The 16821-nt window shown below is 45.4% G+C and overlaps 1 protein-coding gene across 1 annotated transcript in view; it reads left to right on the forward strand.

The window, feature by feature from the left end:
- Positions 1-16821, forward strand: part of itprid1 (ITPR interacting domain containing 1) — a 210298-nt gene that overhangs the window by 82704 nt on the left and 110773 nt on the right. The window contains exons 7-8 of the mRNA XM_068032668.1: positions 1574-1660; positions 15838-16040. Coding sequence (XP_067888769.1) covers positions 1574-1660; positions 15838-16040 — 290 coding nt within the window. The remainder of the gene's footprint in view (positions 1-1573; positions 1661-15837; positions 16041-16821) is intronic.

Below are 16821 nucleotides of genomic sequence, written 5' to 3' on the forward strand. Positions count from 1 at the left end.
CTCCCTAATGCGGCAGTATACTGTGAACTGTGAGATGTTACTTATATTTCCAACAGCAGCTTAGAAGGTGCCAGATGCAAGTGCATCTCGGAAGCTATTTTTGAGCATTAGGAGGTTGCATAATGCCTAAAAAAAGAAAGGGCGGTACAAAGCCTAATTTATCCCCATAGTGTATAAAGGTAAGGAAATCATCATAAACCTTTATAAATCACTGGTTGGATCTCAGTTAGAGTAATGTGTGTAATTCTGGGCATCACACTTTAGAAAGGATGTCAAGGCCTTTGAAAGGGTGCAGAGAAGATTTACCAGAATGGTTCCAGGCATGAGGGTCTTCAGTTATGTGGAGGGACTAGAGAAGCTGGAATCATTCTCCCAGAGCAGGTGTTCAAAATGATGAACCATTTTGATACAGCAGATAGGGATAATCTGTTTCTACTGGCAGGAGGGTCAGTAACCAGAGAACACAGAGTTAAAATAATTGGCAAAAAAGCCAAGGGGGAGATGATAAGAATTTTTGTTTTACTCTGCGAGTTTTTATAATTTGAAATGCATGTGTGAAAGGGTACTGGAAGCAGATTCAGTGACTTTCAAAAGGGAATTGGACATATATTTAAAAGGGAAAATTTGCAGAGGAGTGGGACAATTTGGATAGCTCTTTCAAAGAGACAGCACAGACACGAATGCCCTTCTTATATGATTCTATGTGCTGAATTTTACAGACCCCCTGATATCAGGGGTCGTGGTGGGGGTGGGGGGTGCCGGAAAATGCATCCGGGAGACAGCCACCACGCACCCTGACGTCGTGAGGGCCTGGCCCAATATTGCCAGCGGTGGTGAGGCTTGTGGTGCCCCCCCCCACCCCCCCATTTCACTGAGCAACGGGGCCACCATTAGCATATTGAAATAAATTTAAATTAATGAATTAATTACCTTTACATTCCCACCATCTGTCCCGGTGTGATATTTGTGCCACTGGCTGGCGCTTCCCCATCTGGGGAACCGAGGTGTAACACTGGTGGGGAGGGTGGAGGAGGTAGGTTTCTCAGTGCGTGAGTTGGGGGGAGTGGGGTCAAAGTAATATTATTGGTGTAAGGGATAGTGGGAGGGTTATAGTTTAAGGTTTGTGTACTTTAGGGAAGGTGATCAGGTGGGCAAGGTAAGTGTTTTGGGCGGGGAGAGAGCAAGTAATTAATTTAATTATTATTGGGGGGTGGGAGAGGGACAGAATAAATGTATTGAATTTTTTATTAAATGTTCCTTGAAATATTTAAATTGAATGGGAGGGCTCAAAGCCCTTTAAAAATGGCGTCAGTGCCTGCGCAAAGGCAGCTGACGCCATTGCCGGGGACAGACAGCCCACCCCCTATACGTCATTTGGAGTGGGGGGGGGGGTGCACTCCACCCCAGCTATTTAAATGAGCCACCGTGCTTAATGACACAGCAGTTCTGCGATGTGTGATCCGCGCGGGCGGGCCACCATTGTTTTCGCCAGCTGGCAATTTAAGCGGCGGGAGTATAAATTTCAGCCTTATGAGTCTATGTAAAAAATTTATCACTTTGTATTGATGAATAGGCCTTGGCACACTTGCTCTGAAAATCATGCACTGACAAGATGGAACAGCGTGGCTTCTACAACATCGGTGAATAGTAGCCCCAAGAGGTGAGTTACTCTGAGGGGACACAGGACTCATGCATTGTATATATTACTAGTCATAAATGTTTGGCATTTGTGTACTTTAGATGGCAGGGAGATTGATGCTTATGTGATGACTCACTAGTTCACATTAATATAAGTGTGTGGGTGGCTGCCATCAGGGAATATTGTGGGGGTTGGGTGGTGTGGGGTCACGGAGGGTGGGGATCCCAGGATGGCATAGCCCAGATTATTTTTTGTGGGCTCTGGAGGAACCATCCTGGTACTCAAAAGACCACAAAAGTACTTTGACACTTACTTTTGCTTGTTTCAATTACCCAGGAGCTGGTCGTACCTCCACAGGGTCTAACCTAAAATAGTAATTGCGATCCTTTTTATGGCAAAGGAGACTGATTTTCATATTAAAAGTGGTCCATTGCCTGAGACTGGCAGGCAGCCAGCAATAGCCCCCTTTCGAAATCGAGACAGCTGTATCATCAATGTTAACAGGGCTGTAAGACTACCAAATCTATTTTAAGACTGTTACCTCCCATTAAAGCCTACGGATCTTTGGTTTTATGAATACAGACATGGAGTACAAAAGCAAGAAAGTTATGCTAAATCTTTAAAAGTCATTGATCATGCCTCATTGAGGTATTGTGACCAAGTCTGGCACCACACTTTAGGAAAAGGCCTTGGGAGAATGGTACCAGGGATGAAGGGCTTCAATTGTGTGGAGAAGCTGGAGTTGTTCTTTTTAGACCAGAGAAGATTAAGGAGCTATTTAATAGAGGTTTTCGAAATTACAAGGGACTTTGATACAGTAGATAGGGAGAAATTGTTTCTATTGGCAGAAAGGTTGGTAACTAAAGGACACAAATTTATGATAACTGGCAATAACACTGGGTGGAGGTGAGGTGCTTGTTTTTATGCTGCAAGCTTTTATGTTCTAGAGTTAGTTATCTGAAAGGGTGGTCGAAGCAGAATTAATTGTAATTTTTAAAAGGCAATTGAGTATACACTTAAAAAGGAAATATTTGCAGGGCTATTGGGAACAACCGGGGGAGTGGGACTAATTGGTAGCTCTTTCAGAGAGCTGGCACAGGCACAATGGATCAAATGGCCTCCTTCTGTGAAAATCAGTCAAAACCAACCCCTATAATTCTAGAGTTCTATGGTTCTAAAGTTGCTTGTTTCTATAGCTATAATTTGAATGGTTTTATAGTACTTTAGTACAGTACTACAATTCTTTGCTTCTACATTGTACGGTTCTATGGTTTTCTAGTTCAATCCTTCTTTGACTCTTTGACCAAGAAATTTGATGCAGTGAAAATGGGTATATAATCAGCAGAACGATGGGCTGGATTTTATCTGACTCTTGGAGACGGCTGGTAGGCGGGGGGCAGACAAAATGGCATCGAGTAGTGTCGGGTGGCATGCCTAATATTATCCTGCCTTCATGCCATTTTGTCCGTGGTGGGCACCATAGCAGATGGGAAGTCCGCTAGGAGGCTAATTAAGTCACTTAACAGATGCCCCCTGCCTCTGCTGGCATTTAGCCAAAGTCAAAGGGGCCCTCTGCCATGTGGAGAAACTGCCAGGTGAGACCTGGTGGCCTCCTAGTGGGCTTGGAGGGGGGGGTCCCTCCTCTATGGGAAATCCATGGCGCATGGAGCCACCCCCCCTCACCCCTTAGGCCCCAGCAGCAATGGCCACCTCTGTGGCAAGACGTGCCTGCTCTCACCACCACCACCCCACCCCACCCCACCCCCTCCCTCTCGCTGGGGCTTGCCTGACTTGCCCCGTCAACTCCGATACCACTTATCGTGGTCCCAAGCCCTCCTCCATCTTCAGTGCTCTGGGCCTCCTGCAGTCACAGCAGTGGCTACTGCTCCTGGTGGTGTTGCTGGGATTGCTGAGCTGCTGGCCATCTGACTGGCTGACAGCTCTTGGGGTGGGATCTTGTCTATTAAAGGGGATGGTATCCCAGAGGGCAGGCAGTTAATTGTCTGCCTGCAGTTGAATTGAGCCAGGGGTTCGATAAAGGGCCATGGTGTAGTCGTTTCCCAGCCCCCCAATTTTTTGGCCCATCGCTAGGACCCCCTTTGCCGAAATAAAATCCAGCCTGATGTCTTTGCTAACCTGAAGCCCGAGCCTAGTTCGACTTCAGGCCTCATTTAACTTCTGCCTACTCCAAATGGATGCCCCAATGCAGCTTGATAGTTAGGAAATCACCCAAGCTTTTGTGTTGGGCTGATCAGCAGATTAAGTCTTTGGGATGTTTGCAGGCAGTCCTATCAGTTGGGGGCACATCTTAAATTTAGATGAAGGGACTGCTCTTTAAATATTGTTGCAGAGGAATTAGAAGATGACATGCTGAAATTGTGTATGTGGTGAAACCAGAAATCATCTTTAATCTGATATAGCAGCTGTGAGAGAAATCTCTATACGTGTTGATAAATGTTGTCCCACTTTCTTTCCATTATCTATTTTCCTTAATCTATTTTCATCAGAGGAGAGGACTTTGTTTATGACTGCTTAAATTAGGTTGGCAGAATGTTTCTTGGAGATAGTGAGCATTGTTTTTCATGAATAAATACAGAAAGTGCTGGAAATACCCAGCAAGGTCCCTAGTGTAAATTAGCTAATCTTTGGCTAATTTAAGGTAGTAAATTAAGGGTAAGTCATGGCAGGGCAGCTATGCAGTGTGGCGTGCTCCTCATGTGTAATGTGGGAAGTCAGGAACACTTCCAATGTCCAGGACGAACACGTGTAAAGGAAGTGTCTCCAGCTGCAGCTAATCAAAATCCATGTTTCAGATCTGGCGTGGCAGCTGGGGACACTGTGGTGCATCCGCGAGGCTGAGATCATCATGGATAGCACATACAGGGAGGTGGCCACACTGCAGATCAAGACTGCTCAGGCAGAAAGGGAATGGGTGACTGCCAGGCAGAGTAGAAGAACTAGGCAGGTAGTGCAGGAGTCCCAAGGTCCATCTCCCTATCTAACAGAGTTTCTGCTTTGGATACTGTTGGGGTAGCTAGCTTCTCAGGGGAATGCAGCAAGAGCCAAGTCTGTGGCATCACGAGTGGCTCAGCTGCACAGGAGGAGAGGGAAAAGAGTGGGAGAGCTATTGTGAAAGGGGATTCTATCATAAGGGGTACAGATAGCCGTTTCCGTGGCAGCAAACGTGACTCTAGGATGGTATGTTGTCTCCCTGGTGCTAGGGTCAAGGATGTCGCGGAGTGGCAGCAGGACATTCTGAAGGGGGAGGGTGAACAGTCAGAGGCCTTGGTTCACACTGGAACTAACGACATAGGTAAAAAGAGGGATGAGGTCCTGCAGTAAGAATTTAGGGAGCTAGGTAGCAGATTAAAAAGCAGGACCTCAAAGGTTGTAATCTCTGGATTACTCCCGGTGCCACGTGTTAGTGAGTATAGGAATAGGAGAATAGAGCAGATGAATGCGTGGCTGAAGAGATGGTGCAGGAGGGAAGGCTTTAATTTCTTGGATCACTGGGTCTGTTTCTGGCGAAGGTGGGGCCTGTACAAGTTGAACGTGTTGCACCTGAAGCAGAATGGGACCAACATCCTTGCTGGGAGCTTTGTAGTGCTGTTGTGGTGGGGGGTGGGGTTTAAACTAATTTGACAAGGGGATGGGATACAGATCGGAGGTACAGTAGGGCGTGATGCACAGTCAAATATAGAAGAGAAACTAAGTCAGTCTGGAAGGCAGAGTAAATATGGACCTGTTAAGGTACAAGCGAATAATGCAAAGCTGGATTGCACATATTTTAAAACAAGTAAGGCAGATGAATTGAGGGCATTGATTAACACAAGGGAATATGATATTATTGCTATCACAGAGACATGGTTGAGGGAAGGGCAGGACTGGCAGCTCAATATTCCAGGGTATAGAATCATCAGGCATGACAGGGGAGTGTGCAAAAGAGGAGGTGGCATTGCACTGTTGATTCAGGGGTCAATTACTGCAGTAAGGAAAGATGATATCTCTGAAGGTTCCTCAAATGAAGCCATATGGATAGAACTTAAAAACAAAAAGGGGGCAATCACTTGGCGGGGAGTGTACTACAGGCCTCCAAACAGTCAGGGAGAGTACTGAATTGGGGAAGGCAGATTTCAATATGATAAAACAGGATCTGGCCAAAGTGGACTGGGAGCAACCACTTGTAGGAAAGTCTACATCAGTCCAGATGGAGTCATTCAAAAAGGAAATAGTGAGAGTTCAGGGCCAACATGTTCCATTAAGGCGAAGGGTAGGACCAACAAGACCAGGGAGCCCCGGATGTCAAGGGATATAGAGGATTGGAGAAGGAAAAAAATGCAGGCTTAAGGCAGATTCAGAGGGCTGAAAATAGCGGAGGCCCTAGAAGAGTATAGAAAGTGTAGGGGGGTACTTAAAAAAGTAATTAGGAGAGTGAAGAGGGGGCATGAAAAAACACAGGCGGGCAAGATAAAGGAAAATCCCAAGGTAAAAGCAAAATACTGAGGATGCTGGAAATCTGAAACAAAAACAAGAAATGCTGGATTCACTCAGCAGGTCTGGCAGCATCTGTGGAAAGAGAAGCAGAGTTAACGTTTCGGGTCAGTGACCCTTCTTCGGAACTCTTCGGAGTTCCGAAGAAGGGTCACTGACCCGAAACGTTAACTCTGCTTCTCTTTCCACAGATGCTGCCAGACCTGCTGAGTGAATCCAGCATTTCTTGTTTTTGTTTCGAAAATCCCAAGGTGTTTGATAAGTATATTAAGGGAAAGAGGATAACCAGGGAAAGAGTAGGGCCCATTCGAGACCAAAATGGCAATCTGTGTGTGGAGCCGGAGGACATAGGTGAGGTTTTAAATGATTACTTTTCATTTGTGTTCACTATGGAGAAGGACGATGTAGGTGTAGAGATCAGGGAGGGGGATTGTGATGTACTTGAACAAATTAGCTTTGAAAGGGAGGAAGTATTAGCTGTTTTAGCGGGCTTAAAATCCCCCCGCCCAGATGAGATGTATCCCAGGTTGTTATGTGAGGCAAGGGAGGAGATAACAGGGGCTCTGACACAAATTTTCAAATCCCCTCTGGCCACAGAAGAGGTACCAAAGGACTGGAGGACAGCGAATGTGGTGCCATTATTCAAGAAGGGTAGCAGGGAAAAACCAGGTAGTTATAGGCCAGTGAGTCTAACATCAGTGGTGGGGAAACTATTGGAAAAGATTCTGAGGGACAGGATTAATCTTCACTTGGAGAGGCAGGGATTAATCAAGGATAGTCAGCATGGCTTTGTCAGGGGGAGATCAAACTAACTTGATTGAATTTTTTGAGGCGATGACTAGATGTGTAGATGGGGGTAAAGCAGTTGATGTAGTCTACATGGACTTCAGTAAGGCTTTTGATAAGGTCCCGCATGGGAGATTGGTTAAGAAGGTAAGACCCCATGGGATCCAGGGCAATTTGGCAAATTGGATCCAAAACTGGCTTAGTGGTAGGAGGCTGAGTGTGATGGTCGAGGGTTGCTTTTGCGAGTGGAAGCCTGTGACCAGTGGTGTACCGCAGGAATCGCTACTGGGAACCTTGCTGTTTGTTGTGTACATTAATGATTTAAGCGTGGATACAGGAGGTATGATCAGTAAGTTCGCAGATGACACGACAATTGGTGGTGTCGTAAATAGTGATGAGGAAAGCCTTAGATTACAGGACGATGGACTGGTAAGATGGGCGGAGCAGTGGCAAATGGAATTTAATCCTGAGAAGTGTGAGGTGATGCATTTTGGGAGGATTAACAAGGCAAGGGAATATACAATGGATGGTAGGACCCTAGGAAGCACAGAGGGTCAGAGTGACCTTGTTGTACCTGTCCATAGATCACTGAAGGCAGCAGCACAGGTAGATAAGGTGGTTAGGAAGGCAGATCGGATACTTGCCTTTATTTGCCAAGGCATACAATATAAGAGGAGAGAGGTTATGATGGAGCTGTATAAAATGCTAGTTAGGCCTCAGCTGGAGTACTGTGTACAGTTCTGGTCACCACATTATAGGAATGATGTGACTGCACTGGAGAGGATGCAGGGGAGATGCATCAGGATGTTCCTTGGACTGCAGTATTTCAGCTATGAAGAGAGACTGGATAGGCTAGGGTTGTTTTCTTTGGAGCAGAGAAGGCTGAGGGGGGATTAAAAAATTATGAGGGGCATTGATAGGATAGATAGGAAGAAACATTTCCCCTTAGTGGAGGTGTCAATAACCAGGAGGCATAGATTTAAGGTAAGGGGCAGGAGGTTTAGAGGGGATTTGAGGAAAAAATGTTTCACCCAGAGGGTGGTTGGAATCTGGAACACACTGCCTGAAGGGATGGTAGAGGCAGGAACCCTCACAACATTTAAGAATTATTTAGATGAGCACTTGAAACGCCATAGCATACACGGCTACGGACCAAGTGCTGGAAAATGGGATTAGAGTAGATATATGCTTGGCCAGCACAGACATGATGGGCCAATGGTCCTGTTTTTGTGCTGTATAACTCTATGACTCAATGAGGTCTGGTAGCCTGTATGGAGAGAGAAACAGAGTTAACTTTTAAGGTCTGTGACCTTTTACATTTTCATGTTTGATTGCAGGTGAAGTAATGTTTTATTTCACGATTGTTCTTCGTATTCAATGAAGTTACACCAAAGAAACAGTCTATTCAGCTCAACCAGTCCATGTGGATATTTATCCTCCACATGAGCAACTGGGTCTAACCTACCCTGTTCCCACCTCCCCTTATCCTTTGCTTTCATTTGCCTTTCCAATCTAACCCTAAATGTTGGCACACGTCAGAAAATTTCTCTGAGGTTCTCAATCCATTGGCAAACTCTATTTAAACATCAAGCTAGGATTTTTACTGATCTTTCATAGAAATTACAGTGAGTAATCAAGAGAACCCCTGAAGAAATTCTCTGTGATAGTTTCTCTCTCAGCCATGAGCCCTTGCAGTAATTCCACAGCAACTCTGTTTAAAGGTGTTTTTTTCTGTTCACTGTATTAAATCTCTTACATTTAATCTTCTTCTTCTTTGGTCTCCTTGTCTCGAGAGACAATGGGTAAACACCTAGAGTTGGTCAGTGGTTTGTGGAACAGCGCCTGGAGTGGCTATAAAGGCCAATTCTAGAGTGGCAGACTCTTCCACAGGCGCTGCAGATAAAATTGCTTGTTGGGGCTGTTACACAGTTGGCTCTCTCCTTGCGCGTCTGTCTTTTTTCCTGCCAACAGCTAAGTCTCTTCGACTCACCACTCTTCAGCCCCGCCTTTATGGCTGTCCGCCAGCTCTGGCGATCACTGGCAACTGACTCCCACGACTTGTGATCAATGTCACAGGACTTCATGTTGCGTTTGCAGACGTCTTTAATGCGGAGACATGGATGGCTGATGGGTCTGATACCAGTGACAAGCTCGCTGTACAATGTGTCCTTGGGGATCCCCCTGCCATCTTCCATGCGGCTCACGTGGCCAAGCCATCTCAAGCGCCGCTGGCTCAGTAGGGTGTATATGCTGGGGATGTTGGCCGCCTCGAGGACTTCTGCGTTGGAGATACGGTCCTGCCACCTGATGCCAAGGATTCTCCAGAGGCAGTGAAGATGGAATGAATTGAGACGTCGCTGTTGGCTGACATACGTTGTCTAGGCCTCGCTGCCGTAGAGCAAGGTATTGAGGACACAGGCTTGATACACTCAGACCTTTGTGTTCCGGACATAGTAGCGGACGCCTTTCCCATGCGCTTGTTGATTTCTGCATCGAGAGACAGGTTATTGGTGATAGTTGAGCCTAGGTAGCTGAACTCTTGAACCACTTCCAGAGTGTGGTCGCTGATATTGATGGATGGAGCATTTCTGACGTCCTGTCCCATGATGTTCGTTTTCTTGAGGCTGATGGTTAGGCCAAATTCATTGCAGGCAGCCGCAATCCTGTCGATGAGTCTCTGCAGACACTCTTCCGTGTGGGATGTTAATGCAGCATCGTCGGCAAAGAGGAGTTCCCTGATGAGGACCTTCTGTACTTTAGTCTTCGCTCTTAGGCAAGGTTGAACAACCTGCCATCTGACCTTTTGTGGAGGAAAATTCCTTCTTCTGAAGACTTGAACACTTGTGAGAGCAACAGGGAAAAGAAGATCCCAAACAGTGTAGGTGCGAGAACACAGCCCTGTTTCACGCCACTCAGGATAGGAAAGGGGTCTGATGAGGCACCGCTATGCTGAATTGTGCCTTTCATATTGTCATGGAATGAGGTGATGATACTTAGTAGCTTTGGTGGACTTCCGATCGTTTCTAGCAGTCTGAAGAGACCACGTCTGCTGATGATATCAAAGGCTTTGGTGAGATCAATGAAAGCAATGTAGAGGGGCATCTGTTGTGCGCGGCATTTCTCCTGTAGCTGGCGAAGGGAGAACAGCATGTCAATGGTGGATCTCTGTGCTTGAAAGCCACACTGTGCCTCAGGGTAGACATGCTCAGCCAGCTTCTGGAGCCTGTTTAAAATGACTCGAGCGAAGTATTTCCCCACTATGCTGAGCAGGGAGATTCAGCAGTAGTTGTTGCAGCCACTTTGCAGTCACCCTGTTCTTATAGAGGGTGATGATATTGGCATTGCGCATGTCCTGTGGTACTGCTCCCTCATCACAGCACAGGCAAAGCAGTTCATTGAGTGCTGAGAGTGTAGAAGACTTGTCACTCTTCATTATTTCAGGTAGAATGCCGTCCTTCCCAGGGGCTTTTCCACTGGCTGGAGAATCAATGGCATCACTGAGTTCTGATTTTGTTGGCTGTTCATCCAGCTCATCCATGACTGGCAGAGATTGGCTGCATTGAGGGCAGAATTTTCCCTGGAGTACAGTTCTAGGTAGTGCTCCACCCAGCAGTCCATTTGCTTGCGTTGGTCAGTGATCGTGTCCCCTGATTTAGACTTGAGGGGGGGCGATCTTCTTGATGGTTGGCCCAAAAACTCTCTTAATGCCATCATACATTCCTCTGATGTTTCCGGTGTCGGAGGTCAGCTGAATACGACTGCATAGGTGTTGCCAGTAGTCATTTGCACAGCACCTGGCTGTTCTTTGTGCAGCGTTTCTGGCTACTTTAAGTGCTACGGATGTTAACTCGCTGGGGGCTTTCTTCTATTTCAACAGTGCAATGCGCTTAGTGGCTATGACAGGTTCCAGCTCTTCAAAGTGAGATTGAAACCAGTCTGCATTCTGCTTCTCACGTTTGCCATAGGTGGCATCTCTGATGTGGGCCCACTTGGTCTCTGCATCCCCTGCAGGAGTGTTGTGAAGGGCTTTTTCAAGTGAATTTAGAAACTTATGTAACAGCTGTGGATAAGAAATTCAGTTAGTGCTGAAGCGCAGGCGGCCCTTCTGCTTGGAGTGATGTAGCTTCTTTGGTTTGAGTCTAACTTTGCTGCACACCAGGGAGTGGTCGGTGTCGCAGTCCGCACTGTGGAAGCTGCATGTGATTTGGACACTGTTTATAGAGCCTTGTGACGATGAGGTCCAGCTGGTGCCAACGACGTGATCTTGGGTACCTCCATGAAATCTGGTGACAGGGCTTAGTATGAAAGAACGAGTTGGTGATGTAGAGGTTGTGATAGGTACACAACTCCAGCAGTTTCTGTCCATTCTCATTCATCCTTCCAATGCCATCGCGCCCAAGGCAGGAGGGCCATGAGTCATGGTCGGCCCCAACCCTGGCGTTAAAGTCCCCCAGCAGGAACAAATGTTCGGTATTGGGGATGCTACGAATGATATTCTGGGGTTCCTCGTAGAACTGGTCTTTAACTTCAGGTGAGGAGCAGAGTGTTGGAGCATAGATGCTGAGTAGGTGTACTGGACCAGAGGCGGTGAGCAGTTGGAGGACAGTATGCGTTCCGAGCCATTTGGAGGTGGCTCTATCATACTGAGTCATTCTAGACTCAACTATTAGAAAACGTCTGCACCTATCTACCTTCTCAAATTTAACTTTAAATATTTTCTATCATATCGACATGTTATCAACATTGTTCTAAAAAATGCCAATCTTTTAAATTATTTCTTGTTTCATATTTGTATTTCTTCATACTAGGCAATATTTTTTAATAGTTTAGTTGTTACAGTGGAGTAGAAATCAACTGGTGGTAAATTGGCCGTCTATTATATACCCTACCTGAATTTCCATTCCATTTCCATTTCCACCTTATGCCTCCATCAAATTTCAATTTGACCCCTCCCAGTGTTGTCAAAGACTCAACTCAGATGGAGAAGGGGATTGCTGAATGTGGCATAGCCAGTTGATTTGAGCTCTTCTCTGGAAACAATGCTCACTTTGTGGTGATCCTCCACCAAGTATATGAGGCAAACAGAGCATAACATAGCATCAGCACCTTCTTCTTTATGTCGTCATTGTCGACAGGAATAGTGCCGGAAGACTGGAGGATAGAAAATGTTGTCCCCTTGTTCAAGAAGGGGAGTAGGGACAGCCCTGGTAATTATAGACCTGTGAGCCTTACTTCGGTTGTGGGTAAAATGTTGGAAAAGGTTATAAGAGATAGGATTCATAATCATCTTGAAAAGAATAAGTTCATTAGCGATAGTCAGCATGGTTTTGTGAAGGGTAGGTCGTGCCTCACAAACCTTATTGAGTTTTTCGAGAAGGTGACCAAACAGGTGGATGAGGGTAAAGCAGTGGATGTGGTGTATATGGATTTCAGTAAGGCGTTTGATAAGGTTCCCCACGGTAGGCTATTGCAGAAAATACGGAAGTATGGGGTTGAAGGTGATTTAGAGCTTTGGATCAGAAATTGGCCAGCTGAAAGAAGACAGAGGGTGGTGGTTGATGGCAAATGTTCATCCTGGAGTTTAGTTACTAGTGGTGTACCGCAAGGATCTGTTTTGGGGCCACTGCTGTTTGTCATTTTTATAAATGACCTGGATGAGGGTGTAAAAGGGTGGGTTAGTAAATTTGCGGATGACACGAAGGTCGGTGGAGTTGTGGATAGTGCCGAAGGATGTTGTAAGGTACAGAGGGACATAGATAGGCTGCAGAGCTGGGCTGAGAGATGGCAAATGGAGTTTAATGCAGAAAAGTGTGAGGTGATTCACTTTGGAAGGAGTAACAGGAATGCAGAGTACTGGGCTAATGGGAAGATTCTTGGTAGTGTAGATGAACAGAGAGATCTTGGTGTCCAGGTACATAAATCCCTGAAAGTTGCTACCCAGGTTAATAGGGCTGTTAAGAAGGCATATGGTGTGTTAGCTTTTATTAGTAGGGGGATCGAGTTTCGGAGCCACGAGGTCATGCTGCAGCTGTACAAAACTCTGGTGAGGCCGCACCTGGAGTATTGCGTGCAGTTCTGGTCACCGCATTATAGGAAGGATGTGGAAGCTTTGGAAAGGGTGCAGAGGAGATTTACTAGGATGTTGCCTGGTATGGAGGGAAGGTCTTACGAGGAAAGGCTGAGGGACTTGAGGTTGTTTTCGTTGGAGAGAAGGAGGAGGAGAGGTGACTTAATAGAGACATATAAGATAATCAGAGGGTTAGATAGGGTGGATAGTGAGAGTCTTTTTCCTCGGATGGTGATGGCAAACACGAGGGGACATAGCTTTAAGTTGAGGGGTGATAGATATAGGACAGATGTTAGAGGTAGTTTCTTTACTCGGATAGTAGGGGCGTGGAACGCCCTGCCTGCAACAGTAGTAGACTCGCCAACTTTAAGGGCATTTAAGTGGTCATTGAATAGACATGTGGATGAAAATGGAATAGTGTAGGTCAGATGGTTTCACAGGTCGGCGCAACATCGAGGGCCGAAGGGCCTGTACTGCGCTGTAATGTTCTAATGTTCTCTGGAAATCTGACTGTTCTGTTTCATAGAGATGGCCTGTTATCCCTGGCATGTTATAACTACAGCAGCTTGTACTTATATAGCAGCTTTAATCTAAAAAATGCCCTAAGGCAGTTCACAGTTAGACATAAGGAAAATTGATCTGGAGCTAGGAAGGGAGTGGTTAGGTGGAGTGACCAAAAGCTTGATGGGAAAGATTGACTTCCAGAAAGTTTTTCAAGAAGGGGGGAGTTTGGAGAGGCCATGAGGTTCAGGGAGGGAATTCCAGAGAGTAGAACCAAGTTGATTGAAGGCTCTGCCACGACTGGGAGGACGAAGATAGGATGTATATGCAAAAGGTCAAAGTAAGAGGAATGGAGTTTTCATGGGGGATACAGTGTTGGAGGAAAGTGCAGGGATTGGGTTGGATGAGGCTGTGGAAAAGAGAAGCATTTTAAAATTATTGCACTGGGTATGGGGAACCAATGTAAGTCAATGAGAACTGGGGTGATGGGTAAGCAAGATTTAATACAGGACAGGATATGTGCAACAAAGTTTTGAACAATTTGGAGTTTGTAAAGAAAGGGAGGCCAACAGGAAGAGAATTAGAGTATTCATGTCTGGAGGTGACAAATGAATGGATAAGCAAGGGGACTGAGGGAAGGGCAAAGGTGGCCAATGATCCAGAGGTGAAAATAAGGTATCTTTGTGATGGGAAGGATATAAGGTCTTAAACTGAGCTCATGGTCGAACAGGATTTCAAAGTTGCAAATGGTTTGGTTGAGCCTGAGATGATGGATGGAATCAGCGGCAAGCGAGAAATATCCCTTCTAAAGGTATCTTTAATCTGCCTCTGTCTTTAGCACATCACTTCACAACAGTAAACTGAGAGATGACCTTATATTGAATCATACTAAATTATAGAGCTAAAACCAATCCATGAAAGTTTTGAAAGTTTATCCAATGAGCATTGCTTTTATTCCATTAAAATAAATGATAAATAATTGACAGTGTGAACATTAATAACCTTTTATTTGAGGGGAGTTTATTTTTAAAAAATACATGTCTGAACGCAATAGAAATATAATCCTGCACCTAGCAATGATTCAACTTCAACAGTTTGTTAGCTTAAGTCTCCAATTGATCAATCACCTCAACCCTGTTTCCATCCCTGAAGAGGTTAGCCATTTCATTTATTTTTAAGCATTTAGTGGATCTTCCATGGTTCTGTTCATGAGTAGTTTGGGGTCTGATGCCAAGCTGTGGGCCCTTAGATTCCACTGGCCACAATCCCTTGACTTAAATTTGTATTGCGTTGGCAATTTTCCTCCAGCACTGACCCCACCAGATCAATAGAATCAGGGGCACAACCACCTAATTATGACTGCACCAGTGGTGACCCATGCCATAACATGTGCATCATGGCTGCCTCCCTGCCCAAAGCTAGCAGAAAATCCAGCTTCTGCTGCAAGGTTCAGGGCAATGTTACATTGACTCCCCCTACCCCACCTCAGAAACGTTCATGTTTGGCCCTCTTAACCACACAAAAATTGTATGTTCTTGGTGTTCCAGGCAACTTCCCTGGCCTGGACTCTATCATGATATCCATTTGAACTTTTGAAGACTCTTGTCACATGGTGTACTCAGGTTGCCAAATTATGCCAGTGCGCTATGGGTTCAAGGACGGGGGTACTACCAACATATGGATTCTCCACTGTGGGTCCTGCCTCCTTTGACATCATTGCACTTGCAAGTGGAGGGTCGAGGTTCTATCCTTAGAGGGCCTCACAGGTACTACAGACTGGGCCTGTCATATACACTTTCTGGCCTTAGTCTGGCCCCTCAGCTACTCTCCCACCGGAGTTGCAGCGAGTGTGTGAAAAAGGACATTGAATTTCGGTCCTGTGTTGTTTAGCTCCCAATCTGGTAAATTGTAGTCTGATAATTTCAGACTATAGGTCAATGACTGGCTTTCTTTTGATAATTTTTCACCTCTAACAAACTGTGACTCCCAACGAGTGACGGATCTCCAGTAATTGCAGCAAACAACTTTTAAAAAAAAATTCTTGGGATGTGGGCATCACTGGCAAGTACAACAAGCTTCCATCCCTAAAGACATTAATGAGACGTTTTTACAACTATTCAACAGATTTATGGTCATTTTGTACTGATACCAGATTTTTAAAACTGAATTCAAATTCTCTAACTGTCCTGCTGTGATTTGAAATCATGTTTTCTGTATTGTTAGTCCAGATCTTCCAATTACTTGTCCAATAACTTAATCATTACACTGCCATACCCTTAAGTTAATGATCTTTGACCTCTGAAAATAAGTAGGATACACATAACATCTACTTTCTACTTTGCCATTTTTGCAGTGTTCATGAATTACTGGATCTCTACCATTATGACCCTGAGGAGCTTCTGTTTGACCTTGGTTTTGGCAAACCGGAGGCTGACATATCCACTAAAATCCCTGCTCGTTTCATCAATACCTCTTCTGTTGCAACTGGAATAAATTTAGGAGTGTTTCTGGATGCACAGAAGCTACGGATGGAAATGGAAAACTCCAATCTATACGGTAAAAAAAGGCTCTGCATAGGAGGACGTAAATTGGTTTAAAGAGTCATAGTTATTTTATGGAATAGGAGGAGGCCATTTGGCCCCTGGGGTCCATGCCGGCTTTTGGCGATCCTTCTCCCCTGCTCAATCCCCATAGTCCTGCAAGTTCATTTCCTTCATGTGTCCATCTAATTTCTTTTTGAAACCATTGATTGCCTCCACTTCCCTCTCCCTTGTGGGCAGTGAGTTCCAGGTCATTACCACTCGCTGCATAAAAAAGTTTTTGCTCACATCTCCCCTGCATCACTTGCCCAAAACCTTCAATATGTGTCCCCTACTCCTTGCACCGTCAGTTAATGGGAATAGCTTTTCCTTGTCTAACTTATCTAAGCCTGTCATAATCTTGTACACCTCTATCAAATCTCCCCTCAATCTCCTTTGTTCCAAGGACAACAACCTCAGCTTTTCCAACCTAACCTTGTAACTAAAATCCCTCATCCCTGGAACCATTCTGGTAAATTTCCTCTGCACCTTCTCAAGGACCCTCACATCTTTCCTAAAGTGTGGTGACCAGAACTGGATGCAGTATTCTAGTTGGGGCCTAACCAGAGCTTTATAAAGATTCAGCATAACTTCCCTGCTTTTGTACTCTGTGCCTCTATTTGTGAAGACCAAGATTCCATATGCTTTACTCACTACTCTCTCAATATGTCCTGCTACCTTCAAAGATCAATGCAAATGAAGCCCTAGGTCCCTCTATCCCTGCACACTCTTTAGAACTGTGCCATTAAGTATATATT

The sequence above is a fragment of the Heterodontus francisci genome, chromosome 5 (genome assembly GCF_036365525.1).
Source record: "Heterodontus francisci isolate sHetFra1 chromosome 5, sHetFra1.hap1, whole genome shotgun sequence".
NCBI classification, from domain to species: Eukaryota; Metazoa; Chordata; class Chondrichthyes; order Heterodontiformes; family Heterodontidae; genus Heterodontus; species Heterodontus francisci.